Source organism: Drosophila novamexicana, unplaced genomic scaffold (assembly GCF_003285875.2).
Source record: "Drosophila novamexicana strain 15010-1031.04,08,12 unplaced genomic scaffold, DnovRS2.1 tig00000193-arrow-pilon, whole genome shotgun sequence".
Classification (NCBI taxonomy): domain Eukaryota; kingdom Metazoa; phylum Arthropoda; class Insecta; order Diptera; family Drosophilidae; genus Drosophila; species Drosophila novamexicana.
Genome location: NW_020824787.1, coordinates 6780447 through 6797796, shown reverse-complemented (window position 1 = coordinate 6797796; position 17350 = coordinate 6780447). Strand labels below are relative to the sequence as shown.

The 17350-nt window shown below is 37.1% G+C and overlaps 2 protein-coding genes across 2 annotated transcripts; both read left to right on the top strand.

Annotated features, from left to right (window-relative positions):
• Positions 1 to 287: 287 nt before the first annotated feature.
• Positions 288 to 1713, top strand: LOC115758783. The gene is made up of 5 exons (XM_030699554.1): positions 288 to 413; positions 475 to 571; positions 636 to 826; positions 1145 to 1336; positions 1417 to 1713. Exons 1-5 carry the CDS (start codon positions 348 to 350, stop codon positions 1438 to 1440), a joined length of 570 nt encoding a protein of 189 aa, XP_030555414.1. The 5' UTR covers positions 288 to 347; the 3' UTR covers positions 1441 to 1713.
• A 4788-nt stretch (positions 1714 to 6501) lies between these two features.
• LOC115758797 (protein rolling stone) lies at positions 6502 to 7730 on the top strand. Its single transcript, XM_030699571.1, has 4 exons — positions 6502 to 6701; positions 6762 to 6975; positions 7136 to 7439; positions 7497 to 7730. Exons 1-4 carry the CDS (start codon positions 6570 to 6572, stop codon positions 7660 to 7662), a joined length of 816 nt encoding a protein of 271 aa, XP_030555431.1. The 5' UTR covers positions 6502 to 6569; the 3' UTR covers positions 7663 to 7730.
• Positions 7731 to 17350: the final 9620 nt, after the last annotated feature.

Below are 17350 nucleotides of genomic sequence, written 5' to 3'. Positions count from 1 at the left end.
AAACCATTATGCAAAAGACTTGCGGCCAGCTGCTCTTTATTAAGACATTTAATAATTGAAATTGTCGACGTGCAGATGGACATTAATAATGTGAAAAGGAAAGGGAAGCAAATTAAAACAAAGCTGCATAAGCAAGCAATGCAGGGAAACGAAACTTAAAATAGGAATTTAATGACGAGTACAAAAGTGAAAAACTAACGTTAAGAAATATTTAGTGGATACTCATGAGAAAACTAAGATAAATAAATGTATTTGTGGGTGACCTAAGGAAAACTTATATAACATTGCTTAGCTACTCAGAAAACAAATTATTTTTTTTATCAAAATTATATAGCTTGCCGAGCATTATGGCCGATATGCATGAGGGTATAGTAACTGCCATTATACTCTTGTATCAGCTATTTTTATATATTGTAAGTAGCTGTAACAATATATCGATTTATATATATTTAATTATTTTTGATTAATTTATAGCGCTCAATTAATCCCATCAAGCGGGAAGCCCTTTTGCTCGTGATTCACAATTTTTTTATGTACTATATTATAAATCGATTTAAGCATTTAGCGCAAAGTAAGTTATCATCGAATTGTATCCGGACACGTTCTATATGTATTCTTTTTGTTATTTTTGACAGCTTCTATAAACTCTCCCGGTCCAGTGAATACCTTTTACTATGTGCCCTTCGTCTATGAGGAACCTGCCAAGCACCAAGCACATGAGGATCTGCATTTGGTGTTAAAGAGCACAACGTGGAACTTTCTTGAAACACTTTTCAGACACCATTTGGCCCTTTTGTTGCCCTTCATACTGGCTTTGTTAGTGCCGGTAAGTGTAATACATATAGTACGATAAAAGACCAGTCTTTGTAATTTGTAATGGGAAGGCAATTTTATCATTGAGTGCCCGAAAGATTATAAAAAAAATTAAGCAAGATTCTATATAATCTTCTAAGCATTTTATGATCAGTTTTAAGGAGATTCAAGAAAGATTATAAAACCATAAAAGCAAAATTCTTCTTTAGTTTAAGCTAAATATAAGTTTAAGAAGTATTTAAAAAGATGTTGAGTTAAATCAAAGATCAGAGAAAGACAGAAAATATACGTCTTTCAGCTAAATACGAATAATGATTACTCTACCTTTCAGCGCTGCAAGCTGGTGTATGTGAGCAGCATGGTGATTCTCTCGAATTTAACAATTTGCATGTGCTTCATCTACTCCATGTGGAAGTGGCTGGTACTGAGCGGCTTCTCGCTAAGCCTGCAACTGTTGCCCATTTTTTTATTGGGTCCAGTGGTGCAGTTGCTGCTCATGTTTCGTTTTACGGGGAACATGTTGGTGAGTGAAAAGAAATAAAAAAGAACCCCCCTGCTGGGCATTCAATTATATCCAAGCCAATGCTCCCTCTAAATCTACAGCTCAACCTATGGATTGTAGTTTGAAGCATGAAATTGACAGTGCCAAGCGAACGAAGACGCTATCCATTAGGTGCGGGAGCGGCACAAGAAGTAACAGGAGTGTGGGATTTATAAGCAATGCAAAAGTTTGGCATCAAATCAAAGCAATAAACCAACAAAACTGAGCAACTTCAGGCACTTGCACAAACCAGAAACACTTTCGCTGCATAACGCAACTGCCAAACTGCAGGCATTCATGACAGTGTGCACTTTCTGCCCGTCACATTCATATCGAAAGGGTTGAGGCGTGGCAAGCAGGCAGGCCGGCAGTCAGGCAGTCAGGCAGGGCAAATCGTGTAACGAAATTGTTGCTGAAAAGTTGAGCAAATATTGAGGTCAGCTAAATTTTTCGAGGCAACCCCTGCTGGCAAAACCGCTTTTCTTATTGTTGTGTAAACTGTTTTGTAGCCTTTGGCACAAACTTCTGACACGCTCAGGATACATACACACACACACAAACACACGCACTCACTTGACTCGACAGTCACAAATATTCAATGAAAATAGTCATCAGTCGAGAGTTCTTCACTTTGTCTATAAAAAAAATATATATATATAACCTGCCTGCCAGGCCGACAGTTATTGTCCTGCCTTGCAACCACTTGGTTCGGGTTCTGTAGTCAGCTTATGGCGCATTGCAGGCGTCCACTTTGTTCCCACCCTTCCGGTCAAAAGGGCCTAACCCCCTTCCCAGCGATGCTCATTGAGAAATTGACGCAAATGCCTTTCGATTTTTCGTTCTGCTTCTGTATGTTGTGTTCGAGGACACGACTTGGCTTTTCGAATTGCATAATTGATTGTCGCTCAATATGTGTATGTGTGTGTGTGTGTGTGTGTGTGTGTGTCCTTTTGCTCGCCCTCATTTATGCACAATTTCAACATGAATTCAGTTTCACTCGCACTGATTTAATTCGCTTGCAGAAGAAATGCTGCGACAAAAAGTTTAATTTATAATTTCTCTATTTAAAACCATTTCCAGGAGAACATTTTTAAATTAGCTTAACATAGCGAATAATTTCTTTTTTGTTCTTTTTAATAATTTAAGTAAAAAAGTATGCAAAAAATTGCAAAAAAAACCTCTACTTTCCAAAAAGATTCTTATTCATTTTTTGGGAAAAAAGTTATATATTTGGCAGCACGAATTTATTCAGTAGTTTTCTAGATATATTTTTAAAATCAAATTTAATTGGAAGCAGTTGAAAAGAATAATAACTGTGTTTAGCTTCAATGCTCTCGTTTGTTTTTTTTTTACGCTTTTCTCTTTGCAAGTTATCAAAACAATAACGAGTTTTCAATATGCCTCTGTGGTATATATATTTTAAAAGTCTCCCACTGATTCGATTTTTTTTATTATTTTGTTTTGGGAAAAAAAACTTTAAATTGCATTCATTTGTACATTTTGCGAGCAGATTTTGACAGCTCGGCACTGCAAATGCAATAATATCAGGAATGTGCAGAACATATATACTGTATGGATATGTGTGGATGTGGGTGTGTGTGTGTGTATTGGACACATCAACTGTCACAGTTTGTTGATTTCATGTGTAAACTGTGCGAGTTGGAAATTTGAAATTCATGTGCAATAAAATGTTGATATTCTCCGCACACATCCAGCGCCAGCAGCACAGGCCTCATTACGCCACATACACACGCACACACACACTCGCACACCCACTGATACACACACATAAACAAGTCACATACACCCACACACAGATTCTATATGGTGTGCTCTCATGTATTTATGTTTTCATTTGATAAATATACTTACACAAAAACTGTCATAGCACACGCTCTTGGAAAGATTGCAAATTGCATGCGGGAACTCCCACGAGTCTAATAACAAAGTAAAAACAAGAGCGTCAATTTAGCTTAACAAGCAAGGCGAAACCGGAATTCCCTTGCTTAACTTATGGTGATGCTGGTGTTATACAAGAGCACCCATTAAAGAAGCCTATTGAAAGTAAAATGTTTTCTAATGTCGTTTAACAGAGTATAAATTTATAGATCCAAATAATGGAGAGCTCTTCATAATTATTGTTATTAATGATACATCAATTTAATATATATCCTTAAAGGGTCATTCAGCTCCCAATACCACACCTGGTTACAAGGACAAGCACTATCACATAATAGATCCACCCTGCCACGTCAGGGCACACGAGACGAATCTGAAGTCGTGATATAGCCATGCATAGTAACAAGCCACGGACCATGCCTGACTGTATAATGATGAGCAACGATATCGCCGTCTCTTAGCATGAGAAATTTAATTTTTACCGCACACCGTACTCACTCACACATGCGCACCCAATCCACCCACCTATGCACACCCACTGTGAACCACATAATTGTGTATTCAAGTAAGAGATATGGGAGTTGAAAGAAGCTTCTATCGGTGCGAGTTGCACCAACTGACTGGGCGGGGGAGTTCGGTCTGAGCTCTGTTTCTGGTTCCTGGCTGCCTTAAATTAAGATAATGACACGTGAGAGACGCCGACGGGACTCGGGGGGAAAGTTACCTTTGCTTTAAAAGTAACCCTCGACTCCTTGGTCTACCACGACTATATAGGTGTGTTAAAGGAAGCGCTTGGTAAATTGCGATAAGGCCAAAATGGCGCTCAACTGGCTTACATTTACACACTTAACCCTTGAGTTAGCTGCACGAAACGGCATGGCACGCACTTTAAAGCCGCCAATCTGCCAATTTGATGGCAAACTGCCAAAGAGCTGACAATGATGTCGACGATGATGACGTTTGCGACCTGCATGCCAATGTGCCCCGCTTCTTTTGCAAAATTGAATTCTGTGCCCAGCTCGTGGGCGGCATGCCAGACATGTCCAATGTCCTCGAACCGCTGTGTCCTGTGTACCTCGCAACTGGCACAGATTACAAATCATTATTGGCCGCCATTGTTGGGGGCTAGGCCAATGGAATTGGAAGCATAAGCGCTCAGGAATTCACTCAGCACAAAAATTTAATTTGTTTGGGAAAAAAAAAGAATGCCTCAGAGAGAATAGCTAATTTTATAACAATCTAGGCAATAAGGAATATATAAAAGCAGTGCACATTTAATATAATTATACAGAAGAAAATTAAAAGAAAAATCTGTTAGCTTTTCCTATATTTACTAAACGTGCAACACAAAAATGTTAACGCTCATAATTAATAGCTGTTATAATTAATATAATAATATAATTGACTCTGAGACGTAATGTAAAAAGGGTTCGACTAAATTCGATCGGCATCTAAGAATGACATAGCATCGAAACTGCCATTTATTTCCTTTCTGGTATTAACAGAGGTCACATAATTGACAGGGCTTTGAAATTTCGTACCCGATACCCCTACAAAATAAAAAGATAAACAACAAAATTCAATGTAAAACGTAACGTTAAGCCACACAAAATGTACGTCAAGTCATGTCCCAATCCATTTTTCCCCTGTCCCATAACTCTATAAACAATGCGATGACGGAAAATCCAAAGGAAACCCCAAACAATGGGCCACATGAAAGCAAACTTGGAGCGCAAATTTTCTTTGATTGATGCGCAAATCAGCAAATCAATTGGAATGCCACAAAAATAAACTAACACACAAAAATGGAAAAAAACGGGCGAGGAATGGTAGATAGATAGCTAGATAGACAGAGGGAGAGGGATTGAAACGCGCTGGCAGGGTGAACTTTTTACACTAAATTTGCATTTCTAATGCCCGCAGGTGGATGTGGGCGTGGTCGTTACATGTGATTTTGATAGAACTGCGTGATTTGTGCAAGCCAAAAAAAAAAAAGAAAACGAAAAAAAGGCAACAAAATGTATGCAAAAAAGTTGGCAGCGCTGACAAAGCATAGTTGCCATAGTGGCAGAAAGTGGGACCCACAAATTGAGATATTCGCAGTCCAAGTAAATCACAACGGAGTAGGTTGTGCTGCTGCGAGGCAAACTGGTAGGAAATGGTTGCACGGCCCCAAGGCAGCCTCAGGAATGCCGTTTCAACTGCACGCACCTAACCGACGCGTCACGCTGCCTACTGAGGCACACACACGTACACACAAATCCTTGCTTCACAAATTACAAAGATGCTGAGCAGTGGGGCAAGGCTGGCCAAACAATTGTTTAGAAATGAATCAATAAATACCAAATGGGAAATGGAAAAATTGAAACGCAATTTGTTAGTCAGTAAAATTTAAAACTTAAAAAAAATATATACCTAACAAGTTTAAAACAAAAATATCACATAAACATATTATTTTACATAGAATTAGTTTTTTATTTTAATTACATACATTACTTTATATTTTGATTTAATACATTAATTTATGTACATATAATATGAGACCATTCAAAATTAACTTTGGGCCTCCGTTACACAACAAAAAAATAAAAATTTGATCACTAAATTTTTTTTATTTAAAACACAATATTTCTAGGAAACAAATATATTTGAATTTTTATTTAAAAACAAATACGCGGCATATCAAATGTGGATATGAAAAGAAAATATAAAGTAAAGAGTAATGGTTGGAAAATTTAAGAATATTGCACACAATTGAAAATCTCTCAAAATATCATCTGAATTTTTTGTTTTCATAGTGAAATATTTGTATTAGTTGCATTTGCCACACAGTGCCTGGTCTTGAGCTTTGTTTTTATATGTAATGGCATTTTAATTGCGCGCTACAACTCAGCCAAGTGTCTCTCAATTAAAACTGTCTGCTTGGCTCAAAAGGATGTCGTCGCCGTGGGATCTTCGGCATGGTGAAGAGTAAGGCGAGCGTATGCGGCGAGTATAAAGTGGAAAGGGAAATGATGTCAGGCACATGTCGTAATTTGCCGCACAACGCATCAGGCTGGTGGCCCAGACCGGAACCACAACAAGGCCCAGGCTCAGTCCCAGAGCCAGGCCCACAACCATGTAACTGTTAATTATGCAACGCAGATAAGAAGCCTGGCAGCCGGCTAAGAGAGGTAAAAAGTATGTGTATGCCACTTAATTTTAAGCGTTTTGCTTAAAGCTCCTGTCTTTCCTTTGCCATTGCTTTCAAATTGAATAAAATTTGTAGTAGTTAGTTTTGATTCCTTAAACAGAAATTCAAAGGAATTATATATAGATGACTGCCGCCAAACAAGAGAGACTCGAATTGGCAGAGCTTCGTCAGGAACCCATCAGCTTTAGTGAGCAGTTTCATGCTGAGCAATGTAGGCTTAATCATCATTCACCCGAGGATTTTCATAGATCCCAAGTTAGTAAAAGATCAGCATAAATAGTATCTTTTTTCTTGTCTAATCTATCTATTCACCAGTGGCAATCGGAACTGAAGTCGTGTGGGTTTCTTATCTACCGTTGGTGCTTGGCCGCCTTCTTTGGCTCTGGTTTGGTCACCAATATAATACTCTATTATTATAGAGGTTACTGGCTTATCTATCTGACCAACTGGGGTTTCGTTCTGTGTTCGCTAGCTAGCATAACAGGTGCAATTTTTGTGAGCATATATCACTGTAATCCGGAAAGAATGAGTAAGTATCAAATGCGTATTTTATTTCGTTATGCATGCATGTCTTGTATATCCCTTAAAGAAAATAGTTTGTTAATAATAATATATATGTATATTATATTAACTCTATATTTCCATATATTTTACTAACTTTCATAAAAACCCTTTTTTTCATCTCCAAGTGCGTCGCACCTGTTTGATTAAATGTTATTGGGCTTTATATTGGACAAATTTGATCGTTTCGAATATCATATGTATTCTCTACTGGATACTTATTTTTCCCCGTGACCGAGGCACCGATAATCCCATGCGGCTAAATACCTTGAATAACATATGGACGCATGCGTTGCCTCCGTTCTTCTTCACAATAGATCATATGGTCGTGGCGCAGCCGGCGCGTATTATGCACTTTATTTACCCGCTGGGATTTTCGCTTGCTTATGTGGCATTTTCCTGTTTATACTATTTACTTGGATACCGTGATCCGTAAGTATACAGATATATGAGTATGTTTAAATTTATCTTTTATGTTAACTTTTGCAGACGTGGTCACGTCTACATATATCCGATGTTAGACTATAGAAAACTGGGAATAGCCATTAGAACCATTGCCCTGACAACAATTCTCCTGATTACCTGTTCGATTTTACAGTATGGTGTCTACCGACTGAGAGTATTTATAGCGCGCAAGCTTAATAGACTGCAGTAATTCTTGCATATATATCAGAACTTGCTACTCCTTTTAATTGTAAACGATTAAAGCTAGCTGGCCTCGTCATTTCTTCATATTTTTGTGCTGTTGATATTTCGTTTCTGTGTTGTTTACGCCGCTGGCACGTGTCTGGAAAGCGAAATGAAAATGCATTCCCTGAAAACACACTGCCAAGCCCACAACATGTCCCCACATTTCTATCTTTGCCACATCCTACGCCCCATTATTATGCAAAGCAAATTGTTATGCCCAAGTTTGTTCTCGTTTGTTTCTGCGTATCAAAACTTGTTTGTTTTTATTCCCATATTTTTGGTCTTTGGTTTTTTTTTTTTATGAATATGTAATATGTTTTCATAATTTTATGACCTCTAGACATATTGCCGAAGCTTTTAGCATTGTTCAATATTTAGCCTAAGTCACGAACTCAAAACAAACATAAATAATAAATATTGGTGCATAAAAATCAACTTCTAAACTAAGCTGAAGCCTAAATAAAATTCAAATATTGATAAACACAATATTATTAGGATTCTCTTTTGTGACTTTCGTTACAATTAAACCCTCCAAGCATAGTCACACATGCGACTCCCAAGCAGGCATTAAATTGATGTTAGTGTAAATGACATTACTGAAAAATTGATGCCACCTACGGAGTGTAGACAGAAAGCCAGAGTGTGTAGATAGTTGCGGGAGTTGCCAAAGGCGGCTGGCATCAAGTTAGTTAAGTGATTTCAATTTAAACACACAATTTTGTTGCTCTCGGCTATGAGGGCGAGTTGATGGATACACATAGGTACATATAAGCTGCAGCAAGTGGTCTATTGAAAGTGTGGGGCGGGGGAGTGGCGCATTTGGCAACATTTTGAGTGCAGCCACTTAGCCTGGTTAGTTGCAGCTGGCTTTCCAAGCGGCCGCCTGCCGTAACATATCGAACATTAACGTATTTATGGCTGCACTTTGCCAGACAACTGCCACATGGGCCTGCCAAAGGGGCGTGGCGAGTATGTGAGAATTAGAGTTAAGAGCACTCTTAAAGATACATCTTAAATTGTCGGCGGCCTCCAACAACTGAAGCATTGCATTTCGTAGCTAACAAGGCGCAAAACATTTGAGAAATTTTTTAAATTTCCGCATTTTTGCATTCAATTTAATTTAACATAAACATTTATTTATTTATTATTGCACGCACAAGCCGTCAACCGCTACTTCGGCGTTGACGCCGCTGTCGCTGCTGTTCATTGTGCATAAGAGTTTTATGCCTGAAATGCGCATACGTAGCGTATACGTAATGTGCATTTTGTAGCAATACGCAGGGACAGCGGGGAGATGACAGGGGCAGCGGATGCCAGTTAAAAAGTACCCACTATAAATTTGTGCACACTTACAACTCGACGCTCGTTCGACAACAACAACAACTGCAACTTAAATCTTAAGTAGCTCAACTTGTTTATTTATCGAAGCAGAAGTTAATGCATTACCGCGAAGGGTGGCAACCCGGCGGCCTGGTTGAAGGCAACGAGCATGAAAAGGGGCAGGAAAAATTGCAGCAATGCATCGCCATACTATTGTTATAGCTTGTTATTGTTGTTTTTGAATGGCAACTGTTATTACAGCTAACGTTCGCCTGTTGGCGGCTTTGCACCTTTTAAAGAAAATATTTTCGCAGAAATTAATCATTCATCAGGTTCTTGTAGCTGTTGTGTATAAGGGTCAAAAAGTTGCTTAAGTATTCGGAATAATTGCCATCTGAATCTTAATATTTACTATATATTATTTTGTTATATTTAGTAAATTGCAATAACTCAAAAAAAACGATTATCTATATATTTAGCGACAGCATAATATTATAATATTCATTTTAATATTTGATATACATTTATAAAATTTAATTGATTGTAATATTTTTTATGTTTCACAGAGAAGACAACAAAATAATATATAAATGTTCAGCACAGTATAATATTATTTTAGCATATTTATTAATATTATTTTAAGAGCTTACACTCGTTGAATAGCATTGCAAATTTATCGCCAAAATTGATAACAACTTTAGTTGCCAATTTTTTATTTTAAATTATGTTTTAGAAATTTATATATTTCTAAAAATAAACAATTTTCAGCTTCGAATTTAATTCTTTAATTCTGTGATAAATAATTATTTTTTTTAAATTTTCTTGTTTTTTTTTTTAATATTATTTAAAATATTATAATTTTGTGCGCACAATAAAACGTATATGTAAACGATTTGTTACATTGGCATCAATTTGAGGAAAAAAAAATGCAAAAAACTTCACACAACTTCATCGTATGCAAATATTTAATGATCTCAAAACGTTTCTATACTTTAACAACCAACTATTTGTTGCTGATAATAAACATATAAAGAAAAAAAATGATTCTGAAAAGAATTAAGTTGTTCAGAATAGGCAAAAACTAGTTTGCATAATCAATCTATTGTTGTGATTTTCGTGAAATAATATGTAGCTTGGAGGCTATTGAAGCGGCATGGAATTTGATTCTTTAGAGTGCATTCAAGTGTTAAAATATGTATATGAAATTGATTGGCTGATTAAACCCATACACACACTAACACACACTAGCACACACCGACACAGGGATTCACACGCTTTTATAGATATGTGTATAAATTCCATTTAAAATCTACATATATGCTTTTTGTTGCCTTCGGGGCTTTTGTTGAATTTTGTGTGTGTGTTGTCCTTGGTATTTTCGTGTTGATTTGCTGCGGAAATGACGCAAATAACGCAGCAAATTTAAGCCAGTCACACACACAATTTACACACTCGCCTGAATCTACACCTTTTTCTGGGTTATTTATGGCAACAACAACAACAACAATCAGGCAGGCAGCCAGGCAGGCCGGCAGCTGACTGTTAACCGGCAACAGGATGTTTTATATTATGCCTGGAAAATAAAGGCACACACACACACACACACACACAGAGCCGCACACATAATAAAGGGATTTGCTGTTTTAATATTTTGCATACATTTATGTATTTCTCTTTGTTTTTTTTTTTTAATTTCACCTCATTTTATGTCACTTTGGAGAATGAAATTTAATTGTGGTGCTCATTAATGGCCTGTCGTGTCGCAGTAGACCCAAAAACCAAACGGAAATATGTGATTTCCGTCAATAAATATCTCTGTATATATATAAATATTATATATATATATATATATATATATATATATATATATATATATATATATATATATATATAAATGAGGGCACGCTGTTCGAAAACTCTCCAACTACACTTTAAAAAATTATTCACACGCACTCAGTCGCAAATTTATGGTTTTTAATTTAAATTTATAACTTGATTATCACATTTGCATTTGATATGGACGTAGCTCTTCGGTTTTTTATGGACGTTTTTACCCTCCAAAACAAACAATCATTTAAGCATAAAACCATAAATCTATACGCCGATAAGAGGGATTTCAACCAGGCAATACAAAATACAAGCAAGCAAAAGGAAGAAAACGTAAAAATGAGAAGCAAGATGGAATAAAGGGAACAACATGAGCCAGCAGAATTTGCAAAGGGACAGTCGACAGCTTGAGTTGAGCTTTTATCTAATACGTATATGATTTAGAAATACTCTATAGAGTACAAATATGGCATGTACATGTAAGTGTAAACAAGAAGAGATATATAAATATATAAAAAAATGTATTAAACTATATTTGCATGTTTAATAAATTTTAATTTATATTATTTAAAAATAAAAAATAAAAAGGCATCATGCGTTTTTCCTCCGAATATATTGACTTTATGAATTTATATATTACTATTATATTTATATTTATCATATTACTTTTCCATGGGATTTACTTAATATATTGAGCTTTTCGATTTTAAAATGTTTTGTTCTACCATAAGCTTAGATAACTTAGTCTAGATACCCGATTACCGCAAAAAAAACCTAGGTATGCAAGGCCAACGCCCAAAACCAATATCGAAACCCATGGCCAAAGCCCAAACCAAATTCGCAGTAGAAGCCAATCAAAGGCAAAACAATAAACAAGCATGACAATAAATATAAATAAATAAATAAATAAGCAAAAGTGTACGTCAAGGCAAATGCAAATATTGAGTTGGTCACAGGATGCTGCAAGCAACAAAAGGACCGCCACACAATATTCGCCTCAGATACTGGCACGCAGCAACATTTTGTTTGCGTGAAAGGATAATGACGCGACTCGATTCGTCGAGCTGCTTCACTTGCAATGCAAGCGACACTATTTGCAAAGAATCAAGAGGGTGTGTTGAAAGGTTGGCGTCGGGGAAAATAAAGAAATTGATTGAACGGCGCATTAAATATAAGCCACAGACAAACACACACTCGCACTGACACTCGCACACAGAACCACAGACAGTCAATATGTGCGTTTGTGCTATTTTTTGAGCCAACTTGCGCCACGTCACGCTTCAGGCAGCAACCGAGTTGTTGTTGTTGTTGTTGTTGTTATTGTTACCCACTTCAATTTAACGGGTACTTAAATCCGTCATTTCAAATTATCTCTTTGGTCCCTAACCAAGTCACCTGACCTATTGAAAGTTATAGAATTTTTTAACAATCGCAGACAGTGGCTAAGGTAAATAGTATTTGATATTCAAGCGTGGGAGTAAGATAATAAAGGAAATGTATCAGAGAAACCGGAACCATGAAAAAAGTTATGTCGACAGCTACCAGTTTCTATATCATATTAAAAACTCAGTATACGAAATTGAATACATATTATGTAAACATTATATTTTTATTGAAAGCATGCTGTTATAATTTGTAATAAAATATAATCTTAATGTTAATGTTATCTTAATGTTAATGGTGTTGGCCAAGTTATCGAGAACCGGTCTCTGTTATGTTATATCTAGGCAACAACTCATACCAAAAATATTTTTAAGCATTAACATTAATATAATTTATACCAGCGAAATATAAATAACATCCAACTACAATAACCTAGATTTCAAACGAGCTCAGACCCTGAGAAATGCACCAATGTTTATTGCTGTTAGGCCTGCCATTTACAACTAAAAACAAGTAAGAGGTTCTAGTCTTGAGCTCCCGACTAGGGGATACCGTGAACCATCTTCTTCCAACATCAAATGCATATATGTATATATTCCATTTTAGAAACTATATGTCTAGTTTGGTGACTCTAGCTCTTATTATTTACCAAAATTGCCCAAAAAACAGGATATCGATATCGATTTTTATCAATTACTTGGAAACGGAGTAAGTTATCGATTATCGGAAACAATTTCGATCTGCGCAGGCACTAGGAGCACCTACATCTAAAATTTCTCTAGCTCTTATAGGTTCTGAAATCCTTGCGTTCATAGATACGGACGGACGGACGGACGGAGGGACGGACAGACAGACAGACGGATATGGCTAGATCGACTCGGCTATTGATGCTGATCAAGAATATATACTTTATGGGGTCGGAGATGCTTCCTTCTGCTACAATATACCCCTACACCCATTTTTAAGGGTATAAAAACCTTCCATGCGTTTTAATGAGAGATTTTAATGGGGGATAATAAAAATTTCCATAACTCATTTATAAAATTTTATTTCATAAAAACTTTGGAAACCATGCAAACTATTTTAAATTTTGAAGGCTAAAATATATCACTAAAATATATAAAATATATATATATGTTTTTATATATATTCTATGCTGTGTTCTGTAACAAATGGAAGTTCTGTAACAAATCTTCAACGCTTTTCCGGTTTTTGTGATGGCTTGGCGTGAAATGCTTTCAATGTTGCTTCACTTCAATTTAATGGCTACTTAAATCCATCATTTCAGATTATTATCACTTGGTGCTACAAACTCGCCAAGTCCGACGCTCACTTGGCCACGCATCAAATGGCCTTCAATGGGCATTAACTGTGGAAGAGTTGGGTAAACGGAAAGGTGGTATGGAGTGCAGGTGCACGTGGGCTGGCGGGGCAGGTTGGAAAATGAGGCCCATTAAAAGGCCACCACAGAAAAGTGCTGACATCACGACTGGCGGCTGATGGCGGCGGCGCGAATTAAAAAGTTGCCTTGATAATCCTTTTGCAAAATAGACGGGATTAAGTAAAAGGCTGCGTTGGAAATTTATGCAGCCAACTGTAGCCAGGTGGACGTTGGCCAGCAGGTGCTACAGCTGCCACTGCTAGCTCTGTCTGCCGCTGCTCTCACGCTTTGCAGCACTTAAAATGTGCCACAGTGTTGCAATAATTACCGTTAAATGGTCGCTGTTTAAAACACTTAAGAGCTGTGCCGCAAAAGGCGGCGCTCGCCAAAAAGGTTCAATCTGCCACAGCAGGCCGTCTGTTATTATCCTTGCAGCATGAGTCGGAGCTGGAGCTGAGGCCGGAGGAGCAGCACCAGCACCATCATCATCATCATCTTCATCATGAGTTGTCCTTCTGTGCTGTTCGGCTTGGCTGCGTTTTGGGCCACGTCCTTTTTGCGCTGATGTCCTGCTGATTGCGGTGATTTGTAATTTTAAGCAGCGTATGATTAACTTTTGCGCGAGAAACTCACAACTGCGCACCGCACAGCTGAAAAGTAAAACGCAGCTCTGTGTGTATGAGTCCTGAGTAATGATTGCGGCGTGTCCTTGACAGTCGCACCGACAAGTTGGCGTTTCCTAATGCGCTTACCTATTATTATATTGCTTAATGACCAGGCCGGCCTGGTTGTGTGCGTGAGTGTGTGCGCTCACTGTATTTGGCTTTTGTTTTCATTGTGGACTGGCAATTAGTACTCCATTCGGTACGGCTATATGTATGTTATAATTTACTATTTACTTTATTGGTGGAGCTTATTATTTTTCTATTAGAGTGACAAAGGAATTACGCTTTAATCCCATGGTTCAATAAATTAATAACTAATTATTGTATGCTTTAGGCAAAGTTCGATTCTTAATCAAATAAGGGTTAAAAATAACGGGCGTAAATTGTTGGTACAAAAGGAGTCACAACGTCCAATATTATTTAAATCCAAAAATGGGAAATGAACGCAACAGCAGCAAGAAGTTTAAGATAACGAGTGCTGAGCTAGAACCCAATTTAAGCGAGCGATAAAAAGTACAAGTAAAAGTAGCGAGAAGCCACCAACAAACAAACGAATGCAACGAGAAGCTTAAAGTAGCGAGTAAATGAAAGTAACGAGTGCTGAGCATAACCAAATAAAACAATAATCGAAATTTGGAAGCAATAGAGAAGATGAGCACAAAGAATCAACCAAAAAGAGCGAGTGCTGAAAAAAGTACAAGCAAGATTAACGAGAACCGCCAAGAAACATACAAAAGCAGCGAGAAACTTCACGTAGGAAGTAAACGAAAGGAACAAGTGTTTAGCAAAAATATATAAGCAAAAGTAACGAGAAGCATAAAGAAACAAAATCAATGAGACGCTTAAAGCAGCGAGTAAAAGTATTACAAACAGACTGAATACCGAAATTTAGAGAGAACGTCTATAATTAAATGACTGCCATTTGACGGCTGGAATACAGCAAGGAGCTAGTGAGCAACAGTCTTATCTAAGCGAGCAACAACATTTACTGCCACTTGTTTTCTCCTATTATTATGCACTTACTGTTGTTACATCAGGCTTATATATAATCGGCATATGCAAACACTTGATTCGAGATTAAGTTAGCCAACTTTCGGTGAAATTAGCCAAAGTTCAAGCGACAAAATTTTAAGTCAAATTCAATTTGTATAAACTTATTTGGCAAGCAATAATCTAAACATAATAAGTACTAAAGCATATGCTATCACATAAATTGTCTAATTTAATTCCCTAGCTGTTCATAACAAATGCATATAATGAATATATTCAATGACCCACACATACACCCACGCACACACACATACTTATGAATATTTGATGGGCATGTTGGTGGGTGCCACCTGACCGCAGATTGCCTTGGCCACAAGTCATAAAAGTATTAATGCCATTTTAAGTACTTCCGTAACGAAAACTAAACACATACAGATGCCAAAAAAGCCCATACATATGCATGATAGACCAACACACAAACGCACACGCACATGCGCGTGAAAGAGACCGCCTGACACTCTCATGCATATGAGACAACGGCGAAAAATGCAAAGCTCACTAATTCTAACTGCAGCATAAATTAAAGCGCTCATGAATAATAATTTAAGACAGTCAACCAGCTTGGCAGCGCCACAACAAATCCAACAGCAACAAATACAACATCAACAACAAATACAACAACTACAACCAGAACGGGCACAGCCACAGGAAATGCTGCGTCAAAAGCCACTTGAGTAAATGCGATTACATTAGCGAATGTTCTGAGAATTAGTTTCACCTTCAATACCGAAAATATAAACAAAATACAAAATATTTTTTACTCATGTCAAAAAATATTTTTTATATGTCAACGAACGATAAAAACTTAAATAATAATAACTAAAAATGCATTTTTTAGTAGTTAAAAATCGTATAAACCTGGTCAGACTTTGAGCAGTTGCGAAATGTTAGGGTAGAGGAAGATTATATTATTATAAGCATATGAGAGACCGTATTTTAGGAAGATACGCGACAATATGCTTAAGTTTTTTTGTATAAGAAGCTTTTGAGATATGTGTGCCTGAGATGCACATAGAGATACACACGCAGTGTTTCGGTTCGAAGTTTAATAGAAACTCTAGCATGAGTGCGAAAAACGATGAAGTACTCAATAACAGAATGTGTACTATGCTACTACAAGATTGCCAGATTACAAGAATTCTTAAGAGCTGTTACTATTTTAACAGAAGCAAACTAATTTAAAAGAAGTATTGGAAATACAAACTTTCACCCAACATTATTTTATGATTTTAGACTTCATAGACATACGAATATCATTGGATTGGCTATATCAGTTCAGCCAGAAACGCTTGCCTAATTTGCGTTTTGGAGGAAACGGAATATAGCTCGAAGAATAGTGAGAAAAAACAACAACTGGTTTACTTTAATTAAACGCAAACATTGTCGAATTTTCTTAACAGTAAAACCCTTTTCGGTTCGGCATATTTATATATATATATGTACATATACAGATTTTGGTGACGTTTACATTTTTAAATATATTGTGAAATGAATCCGAAGTCAGTTAATAAAATATTAAATATATAAAAAATGTATTTATTTAAAACTTTAACTCGAAATGACGTTGGCGACATTTTGCCATTTTCTGGAATGCCTGCCTAGTCAAGGGCTCTGTTTCTGTGTTTTGTCGCAAAAAGCCAACTAAATTTTATAGCCCTTGTCATTATTTCATGTGCAGCGCAACGCCCACAACTCAGCCATCTACGGCAGCCCATACAAGCGAATCCGCTTCCTACCTTGCTACCCCCTCCCTGCGAGCCGACCCCCCACTTGCCTACTTGCAACTTGCCACAAGCAGAACGTTGATCATACGCAGCGTTGTGCTTAAAATTTCAAATGCATGGCACTTTACTGCAGGGGCAGCGGCATCTCTCTCTCTCACACACACACACATGCGACAACAATATTTAATGTTTGTTGCTGTTGTTGTTGTTGTTTGTGTGTGATTTTCATTTTCATATTTATTTATATGTTTTACGCTGGCTAAACTACAAGTACAAGTGCACACTTGTCTGCAGCTACAGCAG